This window comes from Phasianus colchicus, chromosome 6 (genome assembly GCF_987193195.1).
Source record: "Phasianus colchicus chromosome 6, bPhaCol1.hap1.1, whole genome shotgun sequence".
NCBI lineage: Eukaryota > Metazoa > Chordata > Aves > Galliformes > Phasianidae > Phasianus > Phasianus colchicus.
Genome location: NC_143441.1, coordinates 27,055,204 through 27,071,310, shown reverse-complemented (window position 1 = coordinate 27,071,310; position 16,107 = coordinate 27,055,204). Strand labels below are relative to the sequence as shown.

Sequence of the window (16,107 nt, the reverse complement as noted above, 5' to 3'; positions counted from 1 at the left end):
CAAATATCCAGTAGGAGCAAGAAGATGCTTAACTGTGTGCATGTGAGGTGCAGAAGCTGAAGACTGTACAGGTACCCTTGATGAAATGATTTAGAAAGTCAGATACTTTTAAAAAGGTCTGCTTCATTAAGATGGAGAAAATCTATTCCCAAAGATTTGAAAATGATTTAAGATGAAAACCATAAATAGTGACTTCATTTATTTTCCCTACGGGTTAGCCATCTGTCCCCCGAAGCAACGTTAGAATAGCCGATTTAATGATTTGGTGGCAAGAAGGAGGGGAGGAAAAAAAAAAGAGGAAAAAATACAAACTTTTTCTGCAAGTTTAACAGTCTCTTACTATAAATGGCTTTTGACATTTAATTGCAGAGTAGTGATTTGCCTTTTGTTTAATAGCTTAGCAGACAAACTGCAGATGTCCAACTGCTGGGACTACATGCGATCACCTGTGATACCACAGGGACAATTCCCTCTCTGTTTGTTTCCCCTGTTTGTAAAATAAATTGCCATTTATTATGCTATTATGGAAATAGCAACGCTATTTATCCTTGAAAAGAAAGGTGCAGCACTATATTCCAGCAGGAACATATTTCAGTAGATCATTACATCATAAGAACGCTTGATCATGACATGTTGATGGTTAAAAAACCCAGAGAAGGCATCCCTGTAATTTTGAATGAAGAAAGAATTGCAAATCAGCATAACTGATTTGTGACTTTATTACTATTATTAGTCACAGTGCTATCAGAGCATCCATTACAACCTGTTTTTTTTCTTTCAAATTCACAAGAAAAACTGTGTTGTGTGTTGAATACGCTTATGTGCAGGCAATGTATCCTCTTTCTCTCACCCTGTCATTTGAAGAAATGTGCTTCTGCTGAGCAGGGAGTATACAAGTCCCATGTGTGGAACCTGTATTTGTTTTGAACTCTTCCATGAATTAGAAATACTTAGAAAGACAGAAGCATACAAAACCCATGCCAGCTGTGGCTAAGGAAGCTGTCTTCACTTTGGAAAGAAGTTTTAGTGAGCTGCAGGTGACAGAAGGGAATAAATTGCTGTCAATGACATTAATGAACTCATCACAATGTCATACTGACAGAAGATAGCTTCTAGCAACTTGATCCTTACAGGAATTCAGATTGGTACACCAGAATACGGAAACTACTCTGAAGACTGGAAATAGTTCTGCGTTAAAACAGTTTTGTCTATTCAATGATTTATCATTGATCATATTTAATATTTCCATCTTTCACATTCAGACTGTACAGCTATTATTTCTCTCTTGGCATATTCCTCTAAAAAGGGTAATAGTCTATTTACTTCCTTCTTTTGTCACAACCTAAAATTTGTATTTTCAAATATAAATACTATAAATATGACTAACAAGCTTTAACCAACTGGAATATGTTTATCCTATTATCCAAGAAAGAGTGTGAAATAATAGCACAACTGTAGAGAACTACAGCTTGCATCACTAGCATAGATTAAAAAAACAAACAACAACAACCCTTGAAACTTAAAGCTCCAATCAAGTGATTACCTTCCATCAAACGTAATTATATGAGGGTCAGTAAATGAGTAGCAGTAGGCAGTTGGTAGATCCTTTACTGTAATCTTCAAAACAAAAAAGAGCATAATCATATCAGGTTAGACTTAGGCACATTTTTTATGTTTTTGATTTATTTCATAATGAGCAGGTTACATTATATCTAAGTAGTCATGTTAATATTCAAATGTAAGAAACTTAATCTAAATGAAAAGGCAGTGTTTTAATAGAAATAAACCAATGAAAAATTGACTACTTAGAAATCTTGGTGTGAATCAGCATGTCACAACTGAAATAGAAAATGTAGATCAGCCACATTCCTGGCTTGTTGGTTTTACAGATCTTAACATTTAGATTTTCAACCTTTGCGCTTTCTGGAACGTAGCCATTCCACAGGAAATTCTCACTGGATATTGGTTCGAATGCAATTCTGGTAATTCTGTCTCCGTCCTGCATAAAGTCTGTCACAGCAGTGAAATAAATTACTGCTTGACTACAGATTCCATTTCTGCAGGGTTTCTGGAGAAGATCCACATGACAAGTAGAAAGAGCCAAGTTTAAACCTAGTTGTTCTTTACCTGTTTTAATGAAAATACATCATTAGTGAGTTTTCATCTAATCACGACACATTTTGTATGTTGCTGTTAATATAAATACTAACTTATTTACAAATAGGTTTTTCTTTGTTTTGTTTTTCACAAATGAAAGTAAGCGAGCATTTTCCTCGACTTTGATCATGGAAAACCCTCTCCCTACACACATCCAAGAAAATTGTTTTAATTTTCTACATCGATAGCCAAATGAAAGTCGTGGTAGTCCTGCAGATGGGACAAAAATGCCTGTCTGAATGGGCAAGGATCCCTATGTTGGGAGATGTTCATGCAACTAGATGTTTGTGTGACTTGGGCATAGCAAAGCACTACAGAAAAACACAGTAAAACCTGTGTATTTCATTACAGTATACTCAATACTTAAAACACAGTAAGTAAAAAAAATTTAAAAATGGATGATGAACATATTCTTCCATACTTTCATCAGCAGTACATACAGCTTTTGAGTATTTTATTTTAATAATTTAGAACGTATTTTATAATACACCACATTTTCAAAAGAGGCAAATCAGAGGGAATATTTAGAAAAACACAATGAACATACAAAATGCAACACACACACAAAATCAGGATAATACTTGCCTTCATCAACAGTATTCAATCTTAGTGATACTCTGCAGTCACTTTCAACCTGGTTAAATTCAGGACAAGGAACAGGGATTCTGCTTTCTATTGACAGTCTGTATTCCTTGCCATCTTCTGCTATATCATACACTTCTGGATGTATCTAGCACAGAAGAAAATATACTTTAAATGCAAACATCATTTGTGAGCTACAGCACCCCTACTGATCAGGCAAGAGTACAAAAAACTAAATACACTGAATGGTGTGGTGCATGGCCCACTCTACTTGTTATCCAGATGGTCTAAAGTGCATTGGTGTACTGGGAGAAGATGAGGATACTATAAAAAGAGTGTGGAGAGAGTGTCAATAATAGGCTAGGATGAGGTAAAGCTAGAAAGAAAGGGATTAGCAAGTACTTTAACACCATAAAAATGCATTTTTTGGGTAGCTTCTGGAAACCAGCATATAGGTAATTTGTCGTTTGTATGCAAAAAAAAAGCTACCTAGGAGCTTCACATAAAAAGGAAAATAATGCATTCATATTTTATATTATGTGCTATAAAATAAGTTCCACTGACAGATTAATCTGGACCCTGAATTTGCAGAAACATAAGCATGCACTTAGCTTTATGAGAGGTAAATTCTCACTCAAGTCAATGGGAATTTTCACAATATGTGTGTGCAGAGTCCCATTCCTGGCCAACAAACAAAGTACTACCTACAACTAAATCTATGGTAGTTTCCTTTTGGACCTCTTCTTCACCTTTAATCAACTGGCATGGCACAACTCATGCCTACGTGCTATACATTTTTCCCAGCATCCCAGTCTAAGCCCAAAGCAGGTTGGTCTGACCCTTCCCTCATCCCCATGGCCAGATGGGAATGAACCCTGATCTCTGTCAGCCATGTTCTGGGAGAAACTGTTGGTATAGTCTAAAATTGTGCAAGAGAGCAGCTAAGTGGTCAAAAGCAAGTCAGAGCTCAAGACTGAGCCATGGCCCTGGTTAGTTTATCCTCGGTTTAAATACAGAGGATGTACTGGAGTCTACTTTAGCTGCTGGAGGTCAAGGCATTTACTGGTTTGTTATAGTTTGCATATAAGTTGTTGATTCGGTCTTCCTGTATCTCAAGGAACATGTTTGTTTCTTCCACTACTTGGCCAATCTGAGTTCACTACTGCTAACAACATGCTTTGTTAAATTGATAATTATATTGTGAGTACCTTACAGTTAGAGGACTCTCTATATACTGTGGCTATTATGATTCACTTGCTTTTGTTCAGCATCCTACATGGTCTTATCAGAGCAGAACATACAATAATTACATAAATGTTCAAACTATCTACTCATATAAATTTTCTAGCATACCCAAAGAAAATACATGAATCTGCTAAATGACACTCAGAAAGACTCCCACTACAAAAAAGTAAAACATTGTTTTCTTTTCAAATGACCTTAATGCCAGCAAAAAATTCCTTGCTCTCAACTGGACTGCTTTGTATGCTTGGCTTCTCCATGAAGAAAGCAGAAGTGCTACAGTAGACCTGTAAAAAAAATCAACACAGTACAATATATTTTTGGTAAGAATTGAATATGAAACTCAGCCATAATGTGTCAGCTTGATGAACTTGTTAAGCCCATGCTTCTGTCTGCATCCAAAGTTACCAACTGTCAGTGGTGCTGTTTAATTGACTGAATTAGACAAAATATTCCAAGATCTCTTCCTGGCATACAAATAATCATGTTTAACAAGCATCTAAATTTCCACAGATTTAACTAATCGCCTCTGGAATATTTCTGCACATCATGATATATTTTGAACATGCATTCTAAACTTTCTTATTTTATACTTCTTTTTGTCAATTCTATGTTTGTTGCCTTTTAATTTTGTTGAATACCCATTTGATCATAGATTACATAAAACAATCATTGCCCCTTCCTCTCTTCTCACTGTAACTTCTTCCTGGTGTTATGGGCCTGAATTATCTTTTTCAGGCTAAGTTTATTGTGATTTCCCTCCACTGAATCAGCTCCATGCTGCTAAATACTGTTTTAGATGCTGTATTTTTTGTTTTGTTTGTTTTGCTATATCTTTTTTTGAAATGTGATGACCACGCATGCAATATTTGAGACCTTGAGAAAACCAAGGATCGATCACAACAGCAATAGTTTATAACTGCGCTTTTTCACCTAGTGTTAGGTCACTGACCTAACATTATCAGGCAACTATTCACAAATTATCCAAAGAATATTTGAGGATTAGCAATTACTATTGTTACTATTGTTGTAAACCATTCAAGCAGCCTGCTTTTTACTTGAACCCCATCACCCTATCAGCATAAAACAGCTTGGAAAAACACTACTCATTTGGGTATTAATACACACACTACATGCTTATTTGTTTTTTGTTTTGGCCAGAAAAGCTTAACTGTATTTTGGTATATGCACGTGGAAAGCTTACTGATTTTCCAATGCTTTAGCTTTTCAAAAAGTTACCAGGTGAACATAGATATTCATTCTGCTACCCATGAAATTTGCAATTAACTAATGTAGTTACATATTGCTTTTGATGGCGGATATCAAACTATTTATATCTGATCCTTGACACAAAATCATCAAGCAGTGGCTCATTATTGATTCTGAGCAATCCATCTGCTGAATCAACAGCACAGTTTCTCACAACTCACTTTGCCACTCACTTAAGATTGTTACATTCCAAATCCTCTTAATTCACAATATCAAGCAAAATTCTAGTAGAAAGTAAAAAAGATTCAAACTGAATAAACATCTATTGGAGGCATGGTATAGTGTACTGAGACAATCTCAAAACATTAATAGTAGTGATAATTACTGATATATTCTGTGACATTTCCACATTTGTAGGGGCAGTGTTGATGTAAACAAAAACTAGAGGCAGTACATATTTTCTGCCAAGAGAAATTATACAGCAAAATGCTGGCGCTCCTTCACTAACAACTGTTAGTATCTGCTGAGCATTTATGAAATCATAAGCCTTTAGACAAAACAGCTATAAGAAGAGATTATAATAATTTTTAACATACTCTTTCTCCAAGTCTGACGCTTATCCCATCTAACTCTAAGAGTGAGAATGTATGAACTGTTCTCTCATGTTTCAGTTCTTCTTTGATGCCTTCAGGAGAAAGTCTTGACCAAGTCACAATGAATCCAACTGAGCTGTTTGCAAAAGGAATGCCAAAGGTACACCTTAGGTAAATACTGCCTTTGAGCAACTCTGCTGCAACCTCAGGAATGGCTGGTAGTGGTGGTAAGACAGACGGAGATGTTGAAGGAGCCACCTTACCTAGTTAAACAAAAATGTCTTTTGTGCTTTTTATTCTATGCAAAAAGAAAAAACACTGGATAAGGCAACATTTACATATACTTATCAATAACATTACATATTACATCAATTACATATACATATCAATTAAAATCCTTATAATAATATTTACCTCTCTTGATGTATGGAAATATTAAGTAGTTGTTTAGAGAATCAGAGAAAACATGTATACTACATTCATTATTAAAATGAGTAAAACTGATTACATTCTAGACCATACAAAGGTGCTGAAGAGGAAAAAATACTGAGGGAATCAAATGCAATGAAGCGTTTTAACAGATAGAAGAGAGCTGCAACCAAAGGAATTTGGCTGACATATAAAATATTTTCTCTGCTTACGAAGAAAAATATAGAATGGTCTATGCAAGAAGGAAAAGAATAAACACACCATGATTCATCGGGAGTCAGATACAAAATTCATCTGCAAATTAGAGTGACCTAAATTATTTTTAAAATTTTGGTGCTTATTCTGAACATTCTGCTACTTTTGCAATTGCAGTTCTGCTATCTCCAAATTGCTCATTTTGCATTAGACTGAGTTGATAACATGTACTTCTTTTTTATCAAAGACAACATATAACTAAAAGTTGACGTTTCTGGGGCATGGATGCAAACAAATATCTTTGAAAGAAAATAAGTCAAAAGAAAATACCTACTGCTGCAGATGCCTCGAATTTCTATCCCCTTGGGATCACAGGTCTGTGGCTTTGCATCTACAACAACTATAAACTGTTCCTAACTCACTATTTACACACTTACAGACTATTCCTATACTAGTGCTCTTAAAATATTGCCCCATGTTAAAAAACAAAACAAAACAAAACAAACAAACAAACAAAAAACTTATTAAAGATCAACAATAACAAGAAAAGAAAAACATCAAATATTAAAAGACACCAATGAAAGTATGACCTACTAGAGCAGAAAAAACGTTGTGATCTGATTCATATACAGTTACAGTAGCAGTCAGTGCAAAACCAAAAGGCGGAAAACACAAGTTGGGTGACTGCATCTAAGAGCAAGATGCAAGGGCAAGAACATTTTTCCACTTCTACATCTTTAATGCAGATATAAACAGCAGATACCTAGAGATGTTACTAATGAATAAAAAAGAATTAAGCTATTCTTTCAAATACATACTTTCTCTTTTAGAACCCACATCTGAATACTTATTTATTAACTGTAACCATGGAGAGTCAAAATCAATGCAGACCTACTTAGGAGGAAAAAAAAAAGTCTTTCCAACATGGGACTCAGCAACATCTATATGTGTATACTGTTACTGTTTGCTACTTTGAATATCATTCATATAAACAAACAAAACAAAACAACCATCAGCGGAACTTAGATTAAACATGAAAATATCAGTATATTTTGAACAGGAATAAAAAGAATTTAAGTTAAAAGCAGCAAAACTGAAAATCTTGTTCATTGAAAAGAATTTAAAGCATATTTTGGTGTTCCAAGCTTTGGTATTGCACAGGAATGACTGCTTGAAAATCTGCATCAAGTATTCACACCTATCAAGCATTAAAGAGGAAATACAGTACATATGGTAACCTAGATATAAAAAGCAGCACAAAAATACAAAATGTGAAAAATATCATCCTAAATAAATGGCTTCAGAGTTGAGAGAAGTCACCAGAGCCAACCCAAAGTTTTGTTTCTTCCCTGTTTTGTCTTCAAGCAGTAAAAATTTTCTATCCTGCTGCCTATCATTTTTATTCTCTTTCTTTTCATGAATGCATCACCCAAAGCAAATGCAAAGTCACATTCTGCAGGATTTCTTTATGGCTTCAGCCACTTGCATTCTGAAATGTCTTATTTCTGGCTTTTTTTTTTCTTTCTTCTGCCAATAACCTCTCGGAGAATTACTTAACAATTGATCCCAAAGGGATAATGATGGGCCATAAAGCACCATAAAAAACACCAGCAGTTTTGCTATTAAGATTTTGCAAGCAGTTGGTAATAGAGAGTATGACTTAGAGCAAGACAATATATTGTGCATAAAAGTATTGCAAGTATTTTCACTGGCAGTATGTTATAGGAACTGCTAAGAATCTCCTACTACACGGGCTTGTCACTAACAATATCTATAACTTCTATAGAAGAATTAGAGTAAGAAAAATATTCCTAATGAAAATAAACAATAACTGATGTATATATATATTTTTTCATCAGTTTATTAAAGAAAATTTATGCTTACACATAACACTACAGACATTCAGTAATGGCGATACACACTATGTGAGTGCCAATGTAGGCAGTCTAAATTTTGACTTGTAGATGTGTCTTACATCCCCATCTGACTATATGGAAAAAGAAAAAAAATAGATCCTTATTTTGGGGGCTCTGAACTATAATTGAGCATCAACTGCAAGTTACATGGGGATAGTATGAATTCACCTTCTCCTGGGAAATCGTTGTTCTATCGCATCAGAATTAAGAGTGCAGAAAATTTTAGTATGTGTAACTATTGCCAGACACAATCAGCAAAATATCTTACAAAATACCACATTTTCACAGAAACATCACTTACTTGCTTTTATGTTATTTTCAGCTGTTTTTGAATAACTATAGAATGACCAAACACCAGAGAACATCTGCTGATATGTTAGATGAAGATGTATCAGACTTCTTTTTAAGAAGGTTAGAATAAAAGAAATAATTATGCTGATGTTCAGTTGAAAACCACATTTACTAATAAATATATGCTCTTAATTGAGTCTGAGTACTCACCTTCTGCACAATAACCCATGCATCCTTGTGTGGGTTGTAGTAAATAAACAAAGAATTCTCCACAGTTTCTCACACTGACAGGGATTCGAAAAAGGCAGCAGTCTTTGGACATGCTGAAGAAAAATTTCCATGTTGCACAGGCTGTGAGCTGCTTGATCTCGCCAGGTTGAGGCATGGATTCTGACTCCTTCAGAGACAACCAGACAGGGGCTTGAGTACCACAGTGATTCATCTGAAACACCAGAGAAAAAATGTCAGAAAATAGTTAATGTACATTTATACTTAATCCTCATATTCCTGCACTAGCTTTTAACAAAGTTCAGATGATATAACTGAGAGCTTGCTTTTTAACATCCTCAAATCTGAATATAAATACGCATAAAAGAGACTTATGTCCTCATATGACTATCATGAAATCTCTTTCTATACACAAAATGCAATTTAGTCAAGTCTGAAGAACTTGACCAAGAGCCACCACAACTTCTGCAACCATAAATCCATTTATGTTTATGAAGCAGAGGAATCCACAAGGTCTGTGGTTCAGATGCCAACGCAACAGGTGATGAAGGAGAGCCAGTGCTCCCTCTCTCCCACACAAAAGTCTTGCTCAGTGTTTTTTTTGTTAAAGTGTGAAGAGCACAGTGCTGTGGAATAGCCCTCCATCCTACTGACATCACTGTGGCAATCTGAGGTCTTCAGATTAGGGAAGCTGCCATGTAGCTCAAAACAGTCCAGGAAGTACAACAAGGTCTCAGACCACATTGTCTTTACACTTCTTGGTCTGAAATCTAAATACAACTGTATGCTCACTTAGCAATTATTCACCTCAAAAGTACACTATTTTCTTACTTCTGAGCATATTTGTGTCCAATCTATTTGTTTTATGTTTTTGTTACTTTTCTTTTGATTTGACTAAAAATATACTTTTAAAAAAGAGGTTTTATTACTTATATACATTAACTATATAATATATTTTATTTGTGACCTAAGATAACTCCTCTTCACAAAATGCGACTCAGGCAAGCCAAAGGTTGGACATGTAGAGTGTCTGAGCCCTCTATCAATCCACTGAGCAGACAGAATCCATGAGAAGGATGATGTATTGTTTAAACAGCCTGAATCTTTGACAAGGATTAAGTATAGCTATAAAACACATTCAGGAAGGAAACTTCCTGAACATGATATCCATTTTAAGTTCAGTTTTAGTGTTTTGATTTTGATTATTTCAAAATAATGGCCTTGTTTTTCCTAACAGTTACAAAAGAGCAGATATCAGGGCATGAATTTCATTTGCTGAAAAGTAATTGAATCAATCGCTTGCCAACTGTAATTACCTGGACTCTTCTATATATGGATGGCAGTCAGTTTTGACTGCATATTTACTAAGCACAGAGGGACTGGGTGAGATTTTTAAAACTCCCCTAGATTATCTGAGTGGCTATCTTGCTGGACTACCCTGTGTTCTGAGAAACACAGTTTTTTTTCCCTGCTTGATTCTCCGTGAAGAAGTGTCTGTTTTGAGAGAAATACTACTATTAAGTTAATTTGTTCCTATTAAATCTAATTGAAAAAGTTCTTCAGGAAATACACTTTGCTCAAGCTTTTTCAGCTTAACAGCCCACATAATAGCAGCCTCTGTAATAAGGTCCTGCAATCAATGTAATTTTTGCACTTTTTGTGCTTTTAACTGTTTTGCATTTCTTTTAAAAGAATTTTTTTGTTTTTTTTGTTTGTTTGTTTGTTTGTTTGTTGCTTGTTTTAAAGAGACTGAACACAGGCAATTTCAATTCAGTATGCAATCACAGGATCACAGATAATACATCCTGATGACATGCAGTGACACTTTTTTAAAATAAGGAAATGTTTTCAAATAGGAAGCTACAAAGATATATGTTCTTCAAATGTAACTGCTAAAAAGATGTTGACATAGTTCCAAAATGAAGTATCAGAAGTCTAGAGTACTACATGTTCTAAGTAGTTCTTGGATCTCAGTGGACTTGCAGATAACATGGAAACTAATCAGTTAACTCTCTTAATTGAAGTCATTCTAGGAGTAATCTTTTCCTTCCAGAATGATCACTTTAAAAGCTCCATAATTACTGGGATCATATGTTTTCTATGCTCGCATGTAGGTTCAGGAGCAGACTGCCCATCACACAGCTGCAGCTTTAAAACAGGACATCCCTACTATGTTGCACTGAGACATGTTTAGAAGGGACTAAAACAACAGTTTCTGAGTGCTTTAAAAGCTACGTGAGTTCTTTGCCATACTCCATTCAGTGTAATATTTTTCAACACATAAAAACATATTTTAATACAGTCTCATTCAGAGATATTTTTTTACATTGGTCTCCATAATTGTAATTATTCTTATGAAAAACATGTACATTTTTCATAAACAAACCAGGTGCAATACCTCCACACACTTGGTCGGCATCTCAGCAGGCTTATCAAAAATCATAAAGCGATACCATCCTGGTGCAAGGGAATGGTCGCATATTAAATCCTGAATAGCTGACTGCTGGAGGTGGGATGAATCAAAATCAACACTTCGGTAAGGGCTCTGCAGGATCTGATGTCCACCAGGATGGCATTCAAGAACTGTAAAGCAAGAGCATTAAAATGAAGAGCTTAACAGATATGTTAGATATTAAGGGTGTTTGTTTTTTTTTATCAGACAATAAGGAGATAGGATCACTGTGAGATCACTTTTACAGAGCAACATAGTGAAAACTTAATAGCAACAACAAATAACTATGTTAACACTCTAAAATTTAATAAATTCATCACATAGTAATATTCCCTTGTTTAAGTGGACAATAATTGAAAAATAAATATGCATGTTAATTTATAATTGAAAGTGTGCACTTTCCTCTGGATTTTGCCATTTTGCTGGCTATGAAACCTAACAAACTGAAGAAAAATGGCATATTTGATACATGAGGAACAAAATCTTACTTCAAGATGAGAAAGGTTTGTTCAAGGGTCTTCCTTTCGCAAATAGGCTAACACTTCACAGTGTTTCTATGTATTAAATGAAGAATGCCCTCAAACAGATGGATACTACAGTTACATATAGTTTGCACGTATAAAAGCAGATTATAGTAAAAGTATGGAATTTGATAGATACTTAATCATAGATTTTAAGTCAATGTGCATGATTTGCATGCCTAAATACAACTGACAAACAGATTTTTGGACATCTAAGTGAACTTACGGCCTCAAAATAACCTCAAAATTGCTGGTAGATAAAATTAGGGATCAGAATCTGTAGAAGTTGCAGCAACTTTCTAAAAAAATGCAGACTCTTTCAGAAATAAAACTGCACCCTACAATTTGTAAGATCAGTCTTTGAAACCAGACTACTCCTTCCAAAGCCAGTGACAGTAGAAGTTCCAGCTAATAGTGCTTTTACTAGTAACGTAATTGTAATGGTCATTCTTGATCAGAAATATGTTCGGGAAGTAAAAGTAGGGATGAATTAGAAAAATTCAGCTGTAATTAAAGCTGTGTAATATTATATTTTGAATATTATTACTCTGTTCCTCAAGTTCTCACACCCACAGTTTTTAATATTTGTCCCATGTTTTCATGGTGTAAATGTATCACTGATTAGAAGAATATTTTGGTTCAAATTGCACTAGATGCATTATTGCACATTGTTTCATATCACTGTTCAGAAAACCACAATTTTAAGATAGTTTCTAAATCAAACAATATCCCCCTCTGAATGTAGAAGATGCCCTAGCTAAACAACAGATCTCATTTCTTTCACACACAGTATGAGGTTCCTATAGACTTTCAAAGACTAAAGATTTAATCTGATATGGCTTTAGGCTACCCAAGCAGGTAACAATAGCTTTATCTTCTACCCTCTAAGGGCAGATGGAAGTCAATGTGATTGACTGTGCCACCACTGTGTTTCTGAGTTGCTTGTCATAGCCTGTAGGCAATTCATGTCCATACAAGTTGACCTTATTGAGAATTTATCCCTCACTGGAATTTGAAGAAAAGCCCTTGAAGAATCAAAGGTCAGTCATGTGTGTTATTGAAGTGTTTTTCCAAGCAAGCTTCAGCTCAAGCAGTTTACGAACCATGGTGAAAGTTTCTTCCTGTCTTCTATTTTTTATTGGAATTCTACCTTCCATACAGCACTCTCATTAGTTTTCTTTCCTGTAACTGAAACACTCCTGAAACAATTAATATCTCTTATCTCTTCCATTAATAAATCAAGCTAGACATGAGACAAGTCTTTATTTTTTTTCTCTGCAGTTTAATTAGATCATCGTTTGATAGATCTCTAAAACAGCTGACTGTACTCACTTGTAATAGGGTTATAAATCTTACTAAAGATCAAATTATACGTTTTTTATTATTATGCACATCACTTTAAAATGTCACACAGCTCTTCATATATTTTTTCTCCCTCTTTAGAAGTATGCTCGCATTTTCATAGCTATTTCTTTTGAAATCTCATGTTGTCTAGCACTGCTTCATTCCTTTTCCTTTTTTTTTTTCCTCTCACCTTCTCTGCAAAACAACTGAAAATACCTGCCATCATCAGTAATACAGACTAAAATATTCCTATCTGAATGTATAACTGTTGTGCTGCCTAACTCTACCAAGAGCAGATGCAAGTACAACTGTCGTATTTATGGGCACATAAATACAAAAATAACAATGTTATTTTTGCTGTGAGAAAGTAACCTCTGTAGACCAAACCCATTCATATCACAGACATTTAGGAGGAGAGCTGGTTCTCATTGAAAGATGGAGCCCTCATTATTAAATCCAGTCCTGAGTTATGAAAACCTGAGCTGTAAATAAAACCTCAACTCTAATGTATTGTTTTAGTTAACGCACATCTGCTGTTTGGTCCTAAACTTCACACTATGTTACATTGGATTATTCTGAGATTTTCCTGTTGCTTTCCATATTTGGTAGATTTTTCCAGTTATCTGTCTGAATAGATTACAGTGCAAGTATTTTTGAGAGACAGAGATTAAATCTCTGAAGTGCCAATGCCAACTGTTTCTGGAGCACTGTCTTCTAAGCACAGTCCAGACACAAAATTTAAATTTTTAGTCAGGACACTCAGCTGAGTATTATTGGCAGGTCTTTGGGGTCCTGGTAGATGAAAAGATTGACATGAGCCAGGAGTGTGCTCTTGCAGCCTGGAAGTCCAACTGTATCCCGAGCTGCAACAAAAGAGGGGTGGACAGCAGAGAGAGGGAGATCATTGACTGCTCTCATGAGGTCCATCCGGAGTACTGTGTCCAGGCCTGGGGCCCCCAGCACAAGAAGGATGTGGAACTGTTGGAGTGGGCCCAGAGGAGATACACTAAGATAATCGAAAGGCCAGGATATAAACAAATAAACACAACCAGTAGGAGTTGGACTCAGTGATCCTCATGGTCTCTTCCATCTCAGGGAATTCTATGGTTCTCTGCGTGCACTCTGATCCTGAGTGTTCTTTCTTTTGCATCTACTATTGCAAAGGAAGTAGTGTATCTGCATCCCACAGCATAAACTAGAGCTTAGGCTGTTTCTAACAAACATATTTGTGTATTTAAAATTCCAACATAATATTCAATTAGAAAGGAGGTGACTTTTTGAAAAAAAGCTATTCTGAAATACTTATTTAGGGTAAAATTTTTAAAGTGAAATACAAAAATAAATGTAACCAACACAAGCAAACCCTTTGTTTTGGATGAGAAACGTAAGAAAAGCATGATTACAGAGATTTTAGCAATGAGAATATTGCAGTGCAGAGGAACAGAAATACTTCTGCACAAGGAATGCTGAAGGAAACAATCAGCATGCACACACTGACACATCATTATCAGAAAGGGTGTCAGAACACTTTTCACTGCTCACATCTATACCTCAGGGGCTGCTTTGTAAAGTTTGTAAGTAGCTGCACAACAATTTAAAAAAATATATAAGAACTATCAGCATTCCTAGAAAAGCGAATAGGGACCAGAGGGAGTGGGAGAGCTAAAGCCAAAGCCCAGGCAGCCTCACTCCGCAGGTTCTCCCGCAGGTACCCGGTACGGCTGGCAAGGCACAGTTTGTCAGTTCGTGAAGTTACGCCTAGTCCAGCGAAATGCGCTACAGGAAACTCGGGCTCGGAGGGAGGACCTGAGCCGCTGAGGGGAGACCGTATAAGGGCTGTTTTATTTCTCTGCTCTCCCTGCGCTGAGCAGAGCGGAGCATCCGCCCATCCGGCGCTCCCTCTTGGCCATGTACCCCTGGCCCCGCTTACCTCTCCGGAGGGGCTTCGCCGCCGCCAGGCAGCCCAGCACGACCGCGCACAGCCACAGGCGGGCGGCCCCCGGCATCGCCCACTGCTCACCGCTCCGCTGCCGTCGCGGCTCTGACGGCCACGGCCTTCCATCCCCTCCTTAATGCGGCCCCTCCCTCGGGGGTCCTCGGGGGGCCCGGCCCTCAGCCCACCTCCATGCCGGCCCCGGCCGGGCTGTGCTGGGGCTGCTGTGCTCCGTGGTTCTGGGAGCTCGTGGTGAGCGTCTTCATCTCCTCCAACGCATAGTTCTGTTTGTCTTCTAATGTGCAGTTAAACGCTGGAAACAAGCCAGTTTCAAATTGTTTGCTCTTTATGCTGTGACCATTTCCTTAGGACACCAAGAGCGCTTTATAATGGTCCTTCGTAATTCCAAACTCTTGTGATGGACACCATTAACTTATAATGAAGCCTGTGGCTTCAAGCAGCCAAGTTTCAAGGCTTGCTGGGAGATGCTTCTCTTCGGAAATGTCCAGCAGAGAGCTCCGTGTTTAAGGTTTGGTAAGTTTTTTGGTATTTTTCTTGCTAATCTCCAGGCTGTGCAGGCACTGAAGTATTTTGCACACAGCAGGTTGTAGAGATGTTTCACTCTTTTGAATCATAGGATAACAGAATATCCCAATCTGAGAAGGACTGACAAGGATCACAGAATCCAACTCCACACAGGACCACTCAAAAATCACCCAGTCTCAGACTTTATGTCTGAGAGTGCTGTCAAATGCTCCTCGAACTCCAGCACTTGAGTCTGTGACCCTGGGCAGCCCATTCCATGCCCACTGCCCTCTGGTGCAGACCCTTTCCCTAACCCCAGCTGCCCCTCACCTGACACAGCTCCATGCTGGTCCCTCTGGCCTTGTTGCTGTCACACAGAGCAGAGCTCAGCGCTGCCCTCCACTCCCGGTGAGGAGCTGCAGCCGCAATCAGCTCCTCTGCTCTGGGCAGAACAAACCCTATCTTCCCTATCTTTGTAGCCCATGCTTGA

The 16,107-nt window shown here is 37.0% G+C and overlaps 1 protein-coding gene across 1 annotated transcript in view; it reads right to left on the bottom strand.

Moving 5' to 3' along the window:
- Positions 1–15,357, bottom strand: part of VWDE (von Willebrand factor D and EGF domains) — a 39,769-nt gene extending 24,412 nt beyond the window's left edge. Inside the window, exons 1-9 of the mRNA XM_090142740.1 lie at positions 15,090–15,357; positions 11,241–11,425; positions 8,825–9,056; positions 6,742–6,807; positions 5,787–6,046; positions 4,179–4,268; positions 2,743–2,887; positions 1,913–2,127; positions 1,544–1,617 (exon numbers count right to left, since the gene is read on the bottom strand). Of these exons, the coding sequence (XP_089998866.1) occupies positions 1,544–1,617; positions 1,913–2,127; positions 2,743–2,887; positions 4,179–4,268; positions 5,787–6,046; positions 6,742–6,807; positions 8,825–9,056; positions 11,241–11,425; positions 15,090–15,165 (1,343 nt within the window). The 5' untranslated portion in view covers positions 15,166–15,357. The remainder of the gene's footprint in view (positions 1–1,543; positions 1,618–1,912; positions 2,128–2,742; positions 2,888–4,178; positions 4,269–5,786; positions 6,047–6,741; positions 6,808–8,824; positions 9,057–11,240; positions 11,426–15,089) is intronic.
- Positions 15,358–16,107: the final 750 nt, after the last annotated feature.